The sequence below is a fragment of the Fusarium vanettenii genome, assembly GCF_000151355.1.
Source record: "Fusarium vanettenii 77-13-4 chromosome 4 genomic scaffold NECHAsca_19_chr4_3_0, whole genome shotgun sequence".
Lineage (NCBI taxonomy): Eukaryota > Fungi > Ascomycota > Sordariomycetes > Hypocreales > Nectriaceae > Fusarium > Fusarium vanettenii.
In genome coordinates this window covers 39,958-56,328 of record NW_003315866.1, presented here as the reverse complement: position 1 = coordinate 56,328, position 16,371 = coordinate 39,958, and the positions used below count along the sequence as shown (strand labels likewise).

Below are 16,371 nucleotides of genomic sequence, written 5' to 3'. Positions count from 1 at the left end.
GAGTCAAAAGCTGGCTTGCAAAGGTGATTAACGTAGGCATCGCTGGCGCCGGGCCGCGCATGGCGTGTTCGGCCGGCCGGGACCCCGAATGGACAGCGCCGGACCCACTCGGTTTCGGCACCCCGGGCTTCACGGGCACCGAATAGGATTGACTTGCTGAGCCACCTCCAAATACCTAGATGCTTCTCTTGTAGCTGTTTTGATGACACTTTTCCATCGATGAGACCCGTACGAGAGCACCTATCATGTTTGGTGACCCGTATCCAAGTCTCGCCATCGGGGCTCCGCGGGTCCCGAGCACATCCAACATAGACAGCTCATATACTTGTATCTTACAAGAACCTCATAGCCCAAAGTCAAACACACGTCAATAAATTTCATTTCATTGTCAAAAGATCAGTTACCAAATCATATCTCACCTGCCTTGAGTCTTTCATCTCCAACGCCGCACACCCACAGCAAACACTATGCAGTCCAGTTCAGGATCACGGGTCCTCCGTACCTTGGGCCGAGTGTAAGTCCAAAGAACCTCGTGATAGAAACATGTCTGACTTTCTTGCTTGAAGCGAACGTTACCAGTCCGCCCTACACCTGTTGGATCTCTATCCCAGCACCGTCTTAACATGCCACTACAAAATCCCACATCATTTCATCACAGCTCCTGCGGGTCAACTGGACCTTGAGGAGTTCTGGGAACATGCAGTTACTCGAAACATCATTCAGCATCCTTTAATGCAGGTTGGTCAAATCAACAAAGATTCCGCGGAGCCAGCATGGGTCCAACTTAACACTATTGACCTGTCTCGGCATATCTCCTGGAGACTGGTCAGCTCTTCAGAAGACTATCCTACAATTCGCGAAAGGATACCCCACGAGCAGCTCAGAATGAAATTCGTTGACCTTGAAACCCGCCCTGGCTGGAGGATGGTGGTACTGAAGAGAGAATCTGAGGATTTATTAGAAGCCATCCTGGCCTGGAATCATCCCCATTTCGACGGAACTGGCGCAAAGATATTTCACGAAACCATGCTTCAGACTCTAAACCAGGCCAGTGAAGGCTCCGACTTTCCACTTGTTCGCAACCACATTCTTAAGACAGTGGCCAACAATCAAAACCTCCCACCTCCTCAAGAGACTGCCGGCAACTGCTCTACTTGCTTTGGCTACATGGCCGACACGATCTGTGAAGATGTCAAGCCGAGGCTCTTTGGGTGGGCATCTACACCTCCCATTATCTGGCCACCTATCTCCGCGAAACCTTATGAAACTAGGTTCCGAACCTTAACCATTGACAGCCGCATGCTCCAGGGTGTACTCACGGCTTGTCGAGCGCACAAGACAATTCTGACAGGTCTTCTGCACGCCATCGCCCTCATCAGCCTCACTCCAAACGTTCCAAAAGAGGTGGTGGAAGTAACAGGGAGCACTCCTCTCAACCTGCGGCGATTCATCCCAGCGCGATCTGAAGCGTTCCCCGACCTTGAGCCTGACAGGACGGTCAGCTGCTGTGTCACTTCAACAAAACACAAGTTCGGTCAAGAGTTGCTGGATTAGATTCGCGGTCGGATTAAGACTACAGTGGATGGTTCCAAGTTTCCAACTTGCGCAGACATCATGTGGGATGTGTCGGCGAGAGTGCGGGCGGAACTTCAGGAGAAGCTCAGCCAAGGTCTCAAAAACGACTTGGTCGGCATGATGGGCTTCATTGCCGACTGGAGAGAGTATGCCAAGGAAGCACAGCAAAAGCCAAGAGCGGCCACTTGGCTCGTCACCAACTTGGGAGTCCTCGATGGAGAAAACAGCCCAGACCTGGTCGATAGGTGGTCAATTTAGAGGGCGGACTTCTTGTTGAGCGCTGACATTGCCGGCCCAGCACTGACTATTTGCCCCGTAGCTGTCAATGGCCATGATCTGACCATTAATATCGGCTGACAGGGGGTGTTGTTGACGACGAACTGGGAGAACAACTTGCGGTGGATATAGAGAAATGCATTCGAGATATGACGGTGACGCGTTAGTTTGCCACTGAGGACCCAATGTACCTGATATATCCCATAATAAACCATTTATTATCGGACTTTGCTCTTCTTTGGGTCGGATATAGAAAGCCCTGTCAGGAGATCTTCGGCAATGGATACCTATGGACGGAAATATAGAGGGCAATAAGACGATAAAGAATCCTGGCCTGAAGCCCCGTCCCGACGGTAAAAGCCGTCCTCTCCTTGTCAACCGCCAAGGTTCCATCGATCTAAGACACAGATGGTAATCCTTCAGGGCACAGACCGGGGACCCCCCACATAAGGCCTTGAACCACCGGCACTCTAGATCCCGATTCAGGGGTCCTGGAGACTTGGCAGCAAGGGTCAGGAAGGCTAATTCATCCCCTGCTCCTAGCAACTTGACACGAGTTCAGTTACCAAAGCCGTTCTTGCAGAAAAGATGGAACACAAGGGATTTAACTGGCACGAGCTAATGCAGGATATCCTTGATTTTAAGTCTATTAAGCATAACGCATCTCCACTTTCTATTCCTTCGTCGCTAACCCCTGACTAAGTCCGTAATCCCTTTCTTCTTCTCAAGGGAGTCTGAAGCCACCCTTACGTCTCTTCTGGAAGAAGCCCTCAGGGTCATACTTGGCCGACACCTTGCGCAGGAACGCGACGTTATCACTACCGTAGCTCAGGATGGGGTCCTCCTGGCTAGGGTCCACGTAGTTCAGGTATCGCCACTCACGTAGGCCATCGATGGTCTTGGCATACTCCTCCAGAGCCGAGGCAAAGGCGCTCGCCTTCTGACGCAGTAGCACCTCTTGCTCGGCCGTCGCGACAGTGCAGGACAGCAGCCACATGAGGGAGTTTCCATCGATTCTGTCAAGACCGAGCACGTTGCCTCCGTGCTCGACACCGCGGTCGGCAAAGAGCTTGGGCACAGGCTGGAAGAGGTTCTGGGTGCCGAGCTCTGTAGCGGGGATCTCCTCCAACAGCTCCTTGACAAAGGTGTCGTGGAGTTCAGCGGCCTTTTGGATGATGCGAACATCATTGGCGAATGTCAGACTGAACCAGACGTTGCTGCACGAGTTGTTAGTAGTGGTACCACGAGAAAGATCGCAATACTTACTAGAGGCTAGAGGGAAGGACATATGCCTCAGCCATGTCACTGACAGGTCGGACGCTGATGTCATTAAACAGCTCCGGAATGTCCAATGCCTCATCGAAGGTGGCAGGTCGTTCGACACCGTTGGTATCGACAATGACCTGAGCGACAAGCACGTCAGTGGACATGCCCGGGTTGTAGGTCCAGTTGATCAGATACGCCGCCTCGGGGTTCTTTTCGTTGTTGTTGGTAAAGTTGACCATGGCGTGAGCGATGGCATCGCCCTGGGACAACTCCGAGGCGCGGATACCACCCCAGACATTGCCAGCTGGGAAGGTTTGCAGGTCGAAGCGTGTGACGATGCCAAAGTTGCCCGATCCACCCTTGAGAGCCTTGAGGAGGTCGGGGTTTGTGTCCTTGTTGGCGTTGACGATGCTGCCATCAGCAAGGACAATCTCGGCGTTGACAATGGAATCGCATCCAAAGCCAGCGCGGCCAGTGTAATACGAGTTACCACCGCCGGTCAAGAAGCCAGCGACGCCAACATTGCCGTCTCGACCACCTGGAACAGCAACACTATGCTTCTCGAGCTCCTTGAAGACATCCGCCCATCGACCGCCGGGCAAGACCGATGCCAGAGAAGTGGCAGGGTCGTACTCGGCGCCCTTAATAAGGCCAAGGTCGATGGTGACGCCGTTGTCGACGTTGCTACCACCCGCCCAGTGACTGTGGCCACCGCTTCGGATAGCAAACTCAGCGGTAGAGTTGGCACCCAGAACGCGGACGATCTTGGACACGTCTTGAGCGTTCTTGGGTCGAACGATGCAAGATGGTGTCAAGCGGGAGCTGGCAGACCACCAAGATTCCACTCTCTCCTCATACCCATCTTCAGTAGGGACAAGGAGCTGGTCACCTTCCTTGAAGCCCGCAGCAGAAAGCAGAGAGCACTGAGACAGAGAATTAGCATTCATTTTCGGCAAAAGAAAGGTGTTGTGTTTCTTACTGCTCTAGCCGCCGCGTCCTCAGCAGTTTGACGCATCACGAGCGATGAGGCGGGACCCGCGAGGAGGATCGCCATGAGCGCCGATGTAAACGGATGGACCAACATGGTGGGGGAGGAGGGATCGACAGTGGGCTTAAGTTTATCGAAGACAAGGTGACCAAGAAGGATAGTAGCATGCAATGCAGGTTACTAGTGCAGGGTCAAGGAGTGCTGATGTGACACGACAGGTCGGGAAGCGCCTTTATAAGTCAAGTCACCTCCCTTTTTTGTAACTCTTTCGGACAACTCCTTCTCCCCGTGGCCGGAAATTGCAGCGGAGCTTACGGACGAAAACGTGAGGTATATTCTTTGCTGGTTTATGCCAAGGCTCTTTTCTTCCCTCTTCCGTACCATGTACGGAGTAGGCTATCCCGCTCGCTGTCAAGGATCAACCCCCTGGCACCTTGACCCGGGGGGAAGGGTCCAAGCCAAGCGATGGTACTATGCAGGTAATAATAGCAAGGGGTTAACGAACGGTATCGGTGCGTCCGTGGCCAAGAACAAGATGCTGTCATGCAGGCCAAGATTCCCAAAACCCAACCCTGAGCCTCCTGGATCTAAGTCGGGTTCGGTTGGTAAAAAGCTGCGCCTTTTCCGCGCATGCCCACCAAATCAGCTGCACGAGAATCCGAATTGTCGGGTCCTAATTTTCTCATTCTCTTTTGTTTCCTTGTTCTTCTTTCTGTTTGCTTTGAAATCCATCATGTCCTTGGTTGACGGCGTTCTCGTCGCCATCCCGCCCCCAGAAGGCTATGTCGTCGACTTTGACAACCCGCAGCGTACCTCTGTCGAGGCTACGTACGTGATCTGCGGAATTGGAATGACCTTGGCACTCTTCTTTCTCTTCCAGAGACTCTTTGTCAAGCTGTTCGTCAGGAATAACTTTGGGATCGACGACGGTGCGTTACAGCTAAACAGCAGTGGATCAGATGGAAGCTAACAATTGACAGTGCTCTTGATCATCGCCTGGGTATGTCTTGTCAAATGTAAACTGCCATCTGCCGATCAATCGCTTATCTTACAGGTTGGGTCAATCACAATTCAAGCCCTGTCTCTTCGTGAGTTTTCGACATTGACCAGATCAAAACGGAAAAATGTGCTGACACTTGCAGGCTCGTTCGCCGAGGGTTGGATGGGAGTTCATGGCTGGGAGATTCCCTTTGAAAAATTCCAAAAGGCCATCCTTGTAGGTCTGAATTCTACTCCATCCGTCCTTGACTAACCGTCGCAGTGGGCAACCTACATCAACTCGATCGTCTACACCGTCCCGACATGTCTATCAAAAGTAGTCATCCTCCTATTCCTCCTCGAACTTAACAAGGGCCAGGCCTGGTACCGATGGACAATCTTTGGCACCATCTTTATCGTGTCTGCTTCTAGCATCAGCATCTTCTTCGCCTCGGTTTTCCCATGCACGCCGTTCCGCAAATCTTGGGATCTGAATATTCCTGCGGATGTAGGCTCTTGCATCGATCGACCGGCCATGTTCCAGGCGACTGCAGGGTTGGGTGTCGCAACCGATGTCTTGATCATTGCCATCCCGATACCCATGATCGTTGGGCTTCATTTGTCGGCTAAGAAGAAGGCGGCTCTTCTGTGCCTGTTTGCCATTGGCTCTGCGTGAGTGTTTTTTCGTTCGTCGAATGCCCAATTATTGACAATCATAGAACCGTCATCACGTCCATGGTCCGACTCGCTCTCCTTATCTCCCAGCTCGATGCCGTCGACACAACATGGGGCGGTGGCCCAATCCACGCTTGGATGTTTGTTCCCTACCCCTCATATCCTTGCATCCACTGACTAACCATTGAAACAGCTGCGTCGAAGCAAACCTCCTCATCATGTGTGCATGCCTATCGACACTCCGCCACTTCGTCAAGACGGTTGCTCCCCGCCTACTATCGAGCAGCAGAGGAACCAGCACGGGCAAGTCAAAAACAGGCCACTCCTCGGGCCACGAGCTTCGAACTATTGGAGGAGGCACAGGGGGAAGGTCGGCCAACAGGGCGCCCTACACCCAATTCGACGACCCCTTCACCACAACGGCTGAAGCCGAGGGTGGCTTCGGGTGGCGACAGGATGGAAAGTCAGGGAGCTTGGATGACAAGTCAAGTAACGATGATGGGAGAAGTGACAAGGGGATTCTCCAAACGACGACCATGGTGGTGGAATATGAAGCTCGTGCGGTATAAAGCGCTCCTGAAGAGAGCGTAGTGTGATAAAATGATTAGCTAGTCTAGTTGGAAGACTTTATTAATTAATGCACTTGTAGATATCTCATTGTCCTGATTTGTGAGGCCTAAAACGCAAATACCAGATGATGATGCTATGCCGACACATCTCAGTACAGTCAAAATCCATGGGAGGAGCCCATTCCGTGTTGGTCATGTTGCTACATGCCAGAAAAGGCTTTTCTACAGCCACATTACCGAAAGAATTCTCCCCCCAGTCAAAAAAACCAGGAGGGCGGTTCCTCAGCCGGCAGATGGCTACCGGGCTGTCCCTGAGTATCACCAACCGGCCGGCTCACTGGCAGGGGGTCATCCGTATCGTATTCAGATAAGGAAAGTCGCCTGATTCTTTGCAAGAATAACCGACCAGTTTTGGATAAAGGCGTCCCCACAAAGTCTTGTCGTAGTCGGGGTGGATCTTGCTTCGCGTCGCTGCCGAGGTTCAGGAGGCTCAAGCGATCCCTGGCTTGGCTTCCCTGTGACCGTTGATCGGAGAGTCACGCCATCTACGTCACGGAAAAATGCATAGGTGGTGAGTTTAGCTAGCGAGTTGCCTCGCCTTGAGAGGCTCTAAAGCGTTGTCGACTTTCAGGCATCCTGGTCGCAGACGAAGCTTGAGGTGTTCTCGCTAGCGAAGACAGCAAGGTTCCTGTCCCTGGCCGTCAACATGTCCCGGGTAAATAGAACGTTGTATTTTGAAAAAAACCATTAGGAGAATCTTGACGACGATAAGAACCTGCAGGGAAGGGAACTATTCCATAAAAGTGGTAGAGACGACGGGGCTCCGAGGCATGCTGAGATTCTCCCACCGCCGGAAAAGGCGTCCCAGATCCATCGGCGTCAACACCTTGCCATACCATCATTCTTGTTTTGGCTTCGAACTTCGCCTTCATCGGCTGAACTTGCCAGGTCTCTTAATGACTGTCAAACTCTTGGCTGTAGATGACATCAAGTTATCGACTCAAAGCATGGCTGTGTTCCTCGTCAACCCTTCACTCCTTAAGAGCAGCGACGAGGTTCTGAGTGGCTCAAATGAGTGACCACCAATCAACGGCTAATATTTTATTAACATCTCCCTAAACATATGAGAGAGAGAGACATTTACCCAGACGTTCTCTAGAGAGGTAGATAATGAGACTTGTAATTCCCTCCTAGTTAAATAAGCTCAAATGCAATTCAATAAGGTTATAAGTAAATAATTTTAAGCTTAAATACTTTAGCAAACCTAGCTTCTTAATTATCACCTCAACTAATTTTATTAACTTGTGATTATTTTAACTAATTCCAATACCTTCCAATCTATTCTCTGGTAATAATCTTATCACCTCGGCATGAGCCAAGTCCCCGACTATCCAAATATTAAAAGATAGAATAGTGATCGACATAAAGATAACCTAACTCTGTATGAAGTAGCATCTTGACCGGCCCACTATTCGATCGTGGTCCATACCACTCCAATCACGGCTAGATGATGTCCAACGTTGATGCATCCTCGACAGCCAATTGGCTGCCCGAACGATACCACGATGGTCGGTCAGTCTCAAAACTCCGACAACCACGTGCAATGAGTTTGCTCCTAGTATTCGATGCTTACAATCCTGACGTTGGTCATTGGATATCTCCCTCTCACATCGCTGCCTCTTTCGTGACCGGTAGATAAGGCCGAGTTCCGTGAGGTGCTGCCAACAGGAGTGATGATGTAACCGGCGCAAGAAACGTGCAGGAGACCAGACAAACTGTTGGTTGTCGAGCTAGAGGAGCATGTTCGAGCAGTAAGAGGCACAGGCAGAGTGAACTGGGCTTAAATGATGTTGATAAGTTTGGCCGCAGCCACAAAGTCCAAGCATAAGACCATCTTCCTTGACACCGCCAAGATGAGGACTACACTTGTATACGCAGCCGGCTTCTTGGCCACGACAGTCTTGGCTGCGTTTGACGGCAACCTCAATTATGCCAGTCCCTCCCGTCGTCACATCCGCCTTGGCATTGATGTGCCCCTGGTAAAGCGTCGATCCATGAAGCGCGGCAACGTCCTTTATGAGCACTCTGAGCTTGAGTTCACACATGGCGTAGCCTCTGGGGATCCATGGGCTGACAGCGTCATTCTGTGGACTCGAGTCGCTCCCTCGGCCAAATCGAGTGAGAGCACAAAAGTAGTAGACGGCACAGCGGGATATTACAGCCACGAGACGGAGAAGTATATCAAAGCTGATCCTCATCCTATCTGCCTAGATTGGGATGTCTATGGCTCCGATCCGTCCAAGAAGAAGCTGAAGCCTGTGAAGAGTGGACGGGCATACACGACTTCTGATATTGACTACACAGTCAAGGTAAGACATCTACCTCGTTTCGAGAATTCTGGCTCAAGATGTAACAGGTTGAAGCCACCGGGCTGAAGCCTCTCACTGTCTATTTCTATCAATTCACAATCTGTGGTTCTGATAGGAAGAGCGTCGTGGGTCGTACCAAGACCGCCCCGACAGCCGACGATGACGTCTCCGACCTCAGCTTTGCTGTCTTTTCTTGCAGCAACTACCGTAGGAGACTTTAATCTGATGATCAAGGATTACTGCTGATACTCTCCAGCCAACGGATATTTCAACGCGTATGGAAATGCTGCTAGAAAGGATGAGCACGACTATGTCATCCACCTAGGTGACTACATCTATGAGACTGGCCGAGACGGGGAGAGGGCCACTATGCCAGCCAAGACCATTTTCACTCTGCACGATTATCGAACTCGGCATGGACAGGTAATTCCCCACAGTGGGACTCGAACAATGACAGATCTAATGTGCTGCTTCAGTATCGCACCGACTCCGACCTGCAGCTCCTTTCGCAAAACTTTGCCTGGATCCCGACTTGGGATGACCACGGTAGGCTGCACCTATAGGGCCGCCATAAGTCAACTAACATTTAGACAGAGTTCGCTGACAACGGGTACCGGGATGGCTTCTCCCACATGAACAACACTGAGGATTCCTTCTTGAACGAGGGCCCCAAGGTCAGCGTTGACACTCGAAAGGTCAATGCCGTGAGGGCTTACTTTGAGTGGATGCCTATTCGGTATGAAATTGAATTGTCCGTGTGGCTCTCATGCTAACAATCAGATTAGGCAGACGGATCTGGATGATGGCCTGAGAGTCTGGAGATCCTTCCAGATGGGCAAGCTCTTGGATCTCATTGTTCTCGACACTCGAAACTATGACCGTAGCATTACCTCGCTTGGTATGTAGCATTTATCCTGTCAATCCTGCTGCTGACCATGTCTAGGCTGGAACGATGAATACGTTGACTTGATTCGTGATGACCCCAGCCGCACCTTGATGGGAGGACGTCAGGAAAACTGGTTCTACAGGTCCCTGAGCAAGTCTCAAGAGAGAGGTGCAGCTTGGAGAATCATTGGAAACCAAATCATCTTTTCTCGAATTACTGAAAACTGGGGCAATGGGGAGATTCTTCCTACTGACAACTGGAGCGTAAGTCACCCTTTGCCTATTGGTTCACTTACAGGCACTCACACTCCGCAAGGGATACGTTGCCAACCGAAATCGAACCCTGGAGCATCTGTATGATAATGAGATTGGCAACAATATTTTCCTCGCTGGAGACAGTCACCAGAACTGGGTAAGCCCCTAAATGCAGGTCACCTTTCAAAGTGCTCACCGCTTCTCAAGGTCTCAGACTTGGTCTGGCTCGGACATCACGACTATGACAACAAGACCGGTTCTGGAAGCATTGGAGTCGAGTTTGCTGGTACTGCCGTCAGCTCTGGTGGTGTTAACGGCCCCATCGAGCCCAATGCCGGAAAGGCTGCTCGCGAGAGAGTCAAGAGCAATCCCGAGCTGATGTGGCAGGAAGGTTACTATCGGGGTTACTTTCGTCTCGATGTCAGTCCTAAAAAGGTCACGGCGCAATTCTATGGTGAGTATTCCTCTGAAACCTTGACACGGCTACTGACAGACCTAGGCTCTCCTTCGGTGGCTACTCGTAACCCTTGGGATATTCCTCTGGCCAACTTCACCGTTTTCTCTGGTGAGAACCACCTTCATAGACCAGTTGCAGACGGCCAAGTTGAGTCTGGCGCACTTCGATATGGAGAAGTCAAGCACACCAATCTCTCTCTCAACACCGAGACCGGCAAGTGGAAGCACGTTGAATTTGACACCATGTATGTCAACTCGTCTGAAGTACCAAAAGAATAGCATGTCTTAGATATGAGTTGCCAAGAGAATTACATAGAAAAGCGGCTATTTAGATATGTAGATATTTTCAACAAAAGACCAAACCAGTAAAAGAAGCAAAATAATCCCAGACCTCCATCTCCATCACTCAGCAGCAACTTCCTCCTCCTCATATTCAACAGCCTCGTCATCAGCGCTGGCGTCCTGGTACTGCTGATACTCGGATATCAAGTCGTGCATGTTAGACTCCGCTTCCGTGAATTCCATTTCGTCCATTCCCTCGCCCGTGTACCAATGTAAGAATGCCTTGCGACGGAACATGGCTGAGAATTGGTCCGCGACGTGCTTAAATACTTCCTGAATGGCGGTCGAGTTACCCACAAAGGTAGCTGCCATTTCGAGACCCTGTGGGGGTACAGAGCAAAGGGCGGTTTGCACGTTGTTAGGGATCCAATCGACGAAATACGAAGAGTTCTTGGATTGCACGTTGAGCATCTGGTCTTCGATTTCCTTGGTCGACAGGCGGCCACGGCTGGTATAAGTTAGCAAAGTGAAGGTCATCATCCCTATGTGCATGACTCACAAAATAGCAGAACAAGCAAGATATCTTCCATTCCGGAAATCAGAATCCGCCATCATGTTCTTCGGATCAAAAATCTGCTGCGTAAGCGAAGGCACAGTCAGATGCTGAAACGACCGACTACCCCTGCTCATAAGTGGCGCAAAGCCAACCATGAAAAAGTGCAGTCGAGGAAACGGAATCATGTTGACAGCCATCTTGCGAAGATCCGAGTTGAGCTGACCAGGGAAGCGGAAACAAGTCGTCACGCCCGCCATGACCTTGGCGATGAGAAAGTTGAGGTCCGAGTGGGACGGGGAGGCGATTTTGAGGCTTCTGGTGCAGATGTCCATGAGGGCCTTGTTGTCGAGGCAAAATGTTTCGTCAGAGTTTTCGATGAGCTGGTTCAGAGCCAAAGTTGTGTTGTATGGTTCAACAACCGTGTTGGAAACGGTTGGTGAGGGGAGAACTGAATAGGTGGCTATCATGCGGTCAGGGAATTCTTCCTTGACCTTGGACAGAAGAAGGGTGCCCATTCCTGAGCCGCTACCTCCGCCGAGAGAGTGGGTGAGCTGAAAGCCTTGAAGGTGTTCGCAACCTTCAGCTTCTCTTCTCACCACATCAACAACCTCATCGACGATCTCAGCGCCTTCCGAATAATGCCCCTTGGCCCAGTTGTTTCCGGCGCTATCAGCCCCAGAGACAAAGTTGTCTGGGCGGAACAGTTGCCCCATGGGCCCCGCGCGGATGCTATCCAGGGGACCAGGCTCCAAGTCGATGAGGACTGCGCGGGGAACATACTTGCTGTTCGTTGCCTAGAAAGTAACCACCATTAGCGGGCCTTTTCTATGTGAGGCTGTGGAAAATTGACTTGCCTCGTTGAAGTAGACATTGAGTCGCTCTAGTTGAACGTCGGATGTGCCGTTGTATCTGCGCAGAGCTGAGCAATGAGTGAAAAGTCAAGAGTTGGGAAACTCACGCTCCATCAAGGTCGATTCCATGCTCACCAGAAACAGTTTGCCTAAAAGAAGTCAGTTCTGCTTCTCCTAAAGTCAAACAACTGCTGCAGTACCAAAAGTTTGTTCCAATTTGATTGCCCTGTAAGAAAATCAACATCTACACCATCAAAGCAAACAAGGGTGAAATTCCTTACACATTGGCCGACTTGAAGGTGTACCTGATCAGAAAGGGTAAGTCGTCAGATTTCGCAACCTAAAGAGTGTCATGCAAATTGTCAAAAACTTACAATCTCGCGCATTGTCGCCTGGTGCTCTAAACTGCAATAGGAATCTGCTGCCTTTGATTTGCTCCAGAAACACACTGAGGACGCGTCACGGAGTACGACAACTTAGTTATACGGCGCAAACCTGATGCCTAATGGCGAAAGAGTATTCTGGTGCCTATTTAAAGCTGTAGCCTAGTGGCCTGACACATGGGATGGGATGGGCGGGAATCCCTGATTTTTAATTTATCGGCCGACAGGCTCTTTCCGGTCCCCGATTGCTAGGGCTGTGGATCTTGGGTAGACATTTCTAGTGCGTTTCGTTTGCGACCGAGACAAGTTGCCCTTGACGACCTTGCCTCCATCATCCACCCCTTTACTTTGTATTCTGTCTGCCTAGTTTAACACCATCATTCATTCCTCCATCTTGTGTTCAAAACGCGGGGGCCTTGTGCTGACAATAATCGCTGCCTCTGGCCAAGTAATTTGTCCTCATCTCGCTTCTGACGTGGCACGGATGAGGGTCGCTTTTATCACCCGCACTCAATTGCATGATAACCTGTAAGGCGCCATTAGAGGTGGGCGACTTGCCACCGCCCGGTTTTTCTCATAAACGACGGTAAGAATTAATCATGATGCCTGGGAATTGTCAAATAGAAGCCTTGAGTCGTTAATGGAGAGGAACATGGCTCTCAACTGTCAGCGCTACCTTAACCCATGAAACCTACTCCAACAGCCCGTCATAATTGTTGTCACATCTCGTCACATCCTGTCACATCGCAGATAACCACAGCCCAACCACGCAAATGCGCGCTTTTCGTTTTCCGACCCAAGTTGTCAACAGGTGCCCAACCCTTAGCTAATCAGAGTTTCAGCGAATGCTTCGCAGCCACATCTACAACACTGCAACTAACCCCCATGTACTAGAGTGCAATCGTCTTAGACTTGGGTATTTTCTCAACTTGGTTGCAACTTGGTTGTGCACCATCTCTACTGCCCGTCATTCTGCTCGCTTGCAAGACCTTTTCGCAATGTCAGCAAGTTGATACGAACGTTGGTCATCGTCATCTCGGCAAGCAATTTTTCATCCTTCAAGACAACCAACGACAATGGCCAATAGCACCCTGGTAAAATTGTCAAAATCGCACGAGTTTCACGACGCTTCCATAGGCCATAGCCAACGCACAAAAGACAATGAAACTGCAACTCAATGTCACGAAGTCTCTCAGCAATAACAAGTTCCCATAACTCGTGCACGCCGTCCGTCTCAGCTACACAAGTTAAATAGACGAAAGAGACTAAAGAAAATGTTTTCCACAATACTCTCATACAAGCTCAACCATGTCTAGCCAACATCTCCATCCCCACAAAGACTCTTGTCTTCTCGCCAGCCTACAGGTCCCAGTTCTCATGTGCAGGTATAAGCCCGCCCGCCAACACCAGAAACGCTTTGCCGGGGCAGATTTGCTGCTGGACCAATGACTCTCAAGTTGAAGTGCCAAGATTTTAATATTTGTAAAAGCAAATAAGCAGCATTGCCGAAACCTAAAACTTCCTTATGCATATCTCTCATTAGGAGAGGAAGGATTTCAACGTTGACTGTAAACTATCCCACGAGGGGGTTAAGGGCTAATATATATTAAAATACTTGTAGGAATTAATTAAACTCTATTTACCTAACGAGCATTCTCGGTGCGCGGAGCGTGCTATAGAAGGGTCACCGCACAAGTCTGCATAGGACATAGCAACCTCATTCTTCCAAAACTCTAGGAGCAATTTTCCATGCTTAAATCCGCCAAATTATTGGCCTGGAATCTCGGGGCTCTGCCATTAACTATTGCTGATGTTGTTTCAGCCTCTCAGGGTTGGATGTCCACGACTCCACGGATTGCGTAGCTCAGAACCAATAACAGGAACGAAATACCAGCAGAGAACTCAGCAATTGAAACATAACTATCCGAAAGGCACTACTTTCAATCAAGATGACATCCACTTCCGGGATTTTAGAGATTATCTTCGTTCAGGGACATCAGTAGCATCGGCGTATGAGTAGGTGACCGTCATCTCACACAACCCTTGCCAGGCCTCATCATCTGGGTGCATGCAAATGGCGCCGGTCTTCTTTCCTGATTCTGAAATCCCATCTGCGTTTGAATCCCGTTCTTATAAATCGGGTGATTTTCACTATCTCGGCCTTTTGGCTACCTCCACTCCTATCTACAACGCCCCTTGCGATCCCAAGTAGGTGACTTTCCATAGTGTCAACCTCAGAACTCCAGTTCTCTTTTTCCATAAGAATAGGCCTTCTCTCCAGTGTACTTTAACTACCCCCATTGATACGCTTCAGAAACATTGTTGAATCAGCTGACGTATTGAAGTGTGGCTGGCAGAATAACATATTCCACCCACCAGCGTCCGACGCGCCTCTCATTAGCACCAAAAACCACACGATGATGAAAGCAGCCGCAACAGCAATGTTCACAAGGTCAATACAGTACATATTATTTATCTCTAGTATCTAATTACGCTGGCCATTGCCACTCATACCCACATGTCTCGTCAAAATACATCCGTCTATATCCCTGGGAGCCCGATGACCTGTCTGACAGCAGGCACAAATCGAGGCACAATGTACACAATGTAGAAGCCTATAGCGGCGGTCAAGAGTCCCGTAAACTGCAAATAGTTAGTCAAAATGCGATAGACAGGTGCTGGGGCAAACTCACCTTCTCGAACCAAGTGTGGAAGTAAATGGCCGTCATCAGCAGCATCCACACGCTCAGACCCATAACACCGACAGCAAACTTGCCTCCCACTCCAAGAGTCGGCTCTTCCACGTACTCCTGGGATGTCTCAGCCTCGACGTTGGCGCTCTTGAGAGCTCCATCCGGCATGACAACGCATCTCTCCTCGTCCTGCCCGAGCCATCGCCCAACTGCCCAGCCAACTTCCTGGAAAAGGAATGCAGTACCGAGGCTGAGGAGAAACACATGGCCTGATATGTCATGGCCGCCCTTCCACTTGCCACCGGCTGCTTTGCAGGCCACAGATGTCACCATCTCCCCAAGGCCGCTATCACCCATCTCAATCTCCCTCCGAGCGAGTTCGCATCGACCACCCGTCCATCGAAAGCCGCGGTCGATCAGAGCGGGGCCAAAGCACCACTGCGTAACGAGGATCCAGACAGTCGTCACAGCTGCCCATCGATATACTGCGCGGAGTCGACGTCCCGCGTCGGCGGTACTCGGGTGTGTAAAGATGAAGAGCGCAAAGGCGACTGTAATCCATGCCCAGCCTCTCTTGACAAAGACGACGTTGAAGATGTTGGACTTGAGCGCAAAGTAGCTCGGGGCGACTTTGATGTCTTGGACGTGGGCTTGCGCAACGTGGTCGTATGGCGCGGCGCGCGTGTCCGGAGACACAATGGAGAAGATGGTTCCGAACACAAGAACGGCGGGGAATAACGCCAGAGTGATTCTCTCGAAAGGTGTCGGGAGGAAGGGCGACGTTCGCGGGGTCGAAGTCGAAGTTCTCGTGGGTTCCATGGCGATGTTGCTTGAAGAGTCGGCCGCTCTGGCGGCGCGTCGGGTAGTAACCATTCTAGAAAAGCAGCAAAACAGCAGAGCGCAGTCCGACAGGAATCGCAGAATGTTAATTAACGGGTAGAAAAGAGCCTCTGAGGCGGAAGGAGGAGGAGTTTAAGTGGCGCCAAACGGCTTTGTTGGCGAAAGCTGGCCACCACGATGACGTCGACGTGGTGGCTCTTGTCAGGGCCTCAGTAATGTCGGCCGGAAGAACAAATCCCCGAGGCTTTGTCTAGGTAAAGACAGATGGTGTGGAGGTTACGAATGTGAGCGCAAAGGCCCATCACATCGCGAGATCTCTTACATTGAATGCGTGCCGTGTCGGCGCTGCCCTCTGTCAGCACCAAGAAGTCTTTGTTCCTAGAGCTGACTGGGTTGCCATCCCGACATTCATCCTTTGATCGCTCGCGGGGTGCCAGTGCCCCACACCGACACCAACCAGAGCGCCATCACACA

The 16,371-nt window shown here is 50.7% G+C and overlaps 6 protein-coding genes across 6 annotated transcripts; 3 read left to right on the top strand and 3 right to left on the bottom strand.

Moving 5' to 3' along the window:
- Positions 1-467: 467 nt before the first annotated feature.
- On the top strand, positions 468-1,833 carry NECHADRAFT_79513 (uncharacterized protein; the record flags this gene model as incomplete). The annotated part of the gene is made up of 3 exons (XM_003045532.1): positions 468-514; positions 567-1,497; positions 1,555-1,833. The coding sequence occupies 3 exons, from the start codon at positions 468-470 to the stop codon at positions 1,831-1,833; spliced, it is 1,257 nt and encodes a 418-aa protein (XP_003045578.1).
- Positions 1,834-2,575: 742 nt separating this feature from the next.
- On the bottom strand, positions 2,576-4,064 carry NECHADRAFT_39434 (uncharacterized protein; the record flags this gene model as incomplete). Its single annotated transcript, XM_003045393.1, has 2 exons — positions 2,576-3,068; positions 3,118-4,064. 2 exons carry the CDS (start codon positions 4,062-4,064, stop codon positions 2,576-2,578), a joined length of 1,440 nt encoding a protein of 479 aa, XP_003045439.1.
- A 774-nt stretch (positions 4,065-4,838) lies between these two features.
- On the top strand, positions 4,839-6,327 carry NECHADRAFT_79511 (uncharacterized protein; the record flags this gene model as incomplete). The annotated part of the gene is made up of 7 exons (XM_003045531.1): positions 4,839-5,034; positions 5,086-5,105; positions 5,160-5,193; positions 5,248-5,321; positions 5,367-5,755; positions 5,803-5,898; positions 5,952-6,327. 7 exons carry the CDS (start codon positions 4,839-4,841, stop codon positions 6,325-6,327), a joined length of 1,185 nt encoding a protein of 394 aa, XP_003045577.1.
- A 1,913-nt stretch (positions 6,328-8,240) lies between these two features.
- On the top strand, positions 8,241-10,571 carry NECHADRAFT_39397 (uncharacterized protein; the record flags this gene model as incomplete). Its single annotated transcript, XM_003045530.1, has 10 exons — positions 8,241-8,696; positions 8,744-8,903; positions 8,953-9,119; positions 9,173-9,242; positions 9,291-9,432; positions 9,482-9,594; positions 9,640-9,845; positions 9,898-9,993; positions 10,044-10,290; positions 10,336-10,571. 10 exons carry the CDS (start codon positions 8,241-8,243, stop codon positions 10,569-10,571), a joined length of 1,893 nt encoding a protein of 630 aa, XP_003045576.1.
- NECHADRAFT_68754 (uncharacterized protein) lies at positions 10,554-12,448 on the bottom strand. The gene is made up of 7 exons (XM_003045392.1): positions 12,356-12,448; positions 12,263-12,286; positions 12,182-12,207; positions 12,089-12,130; positions 11,985-12,039; positions 11,134-11,924; positions 10,554-11,082 (listed from the first exon to the last, which is right to left on the bottom strand). Exons 1-7 carry the CDS (start codon positions 12,365-12,367, stop codon positions 10,695-10,697), a joined length of 1,338 nt encoding a protein of 445 aa, XP_003045438.1. The 5' UTR covers positions 12,368-12,448; the 3' UTR covers positions 10,554-10,694.
- A 2,457-nt stretch (positions 12,449-14,905) lies between these two features.
- Positions 14,906-15,861, bottom strand: NECHADRAFT_6410 (uncharacterized protein; the record flags this gene model as incomplete). The annotated part of the gene is made up of 2 exons (XM_003045391.2): positions 14,906-15,007; positions 15,058-15,861. Coding segments are annotated over 2 exons (906 nt in total), but the record flags the coding sequence as incomplete, so codon positions are not given.
- Positions 15,862-16,371: the final 510 nt, after the last annotated feature.

Excerpts from the sequence above, each read along its gene's own strand:
- NECHADRAFT_68754 (XM_003045392.1), bottom strand. Across the intron at positions 12,131-12,181 it reads CAAATTGGAACAAACTTTTG|GCAAACTGTTTCTGGTGAGC; the intron begins GTACTGCAGCAG and ends GACTTCTTTTAG. Across the intron at positions 11,083-11,133 it reads CTTGCTTGTTCTGCTATTTT|CCGTGGCCGCCTGTCGACCA; the intron begins GTGAGTCATGCA and ends AACTTATACCAG.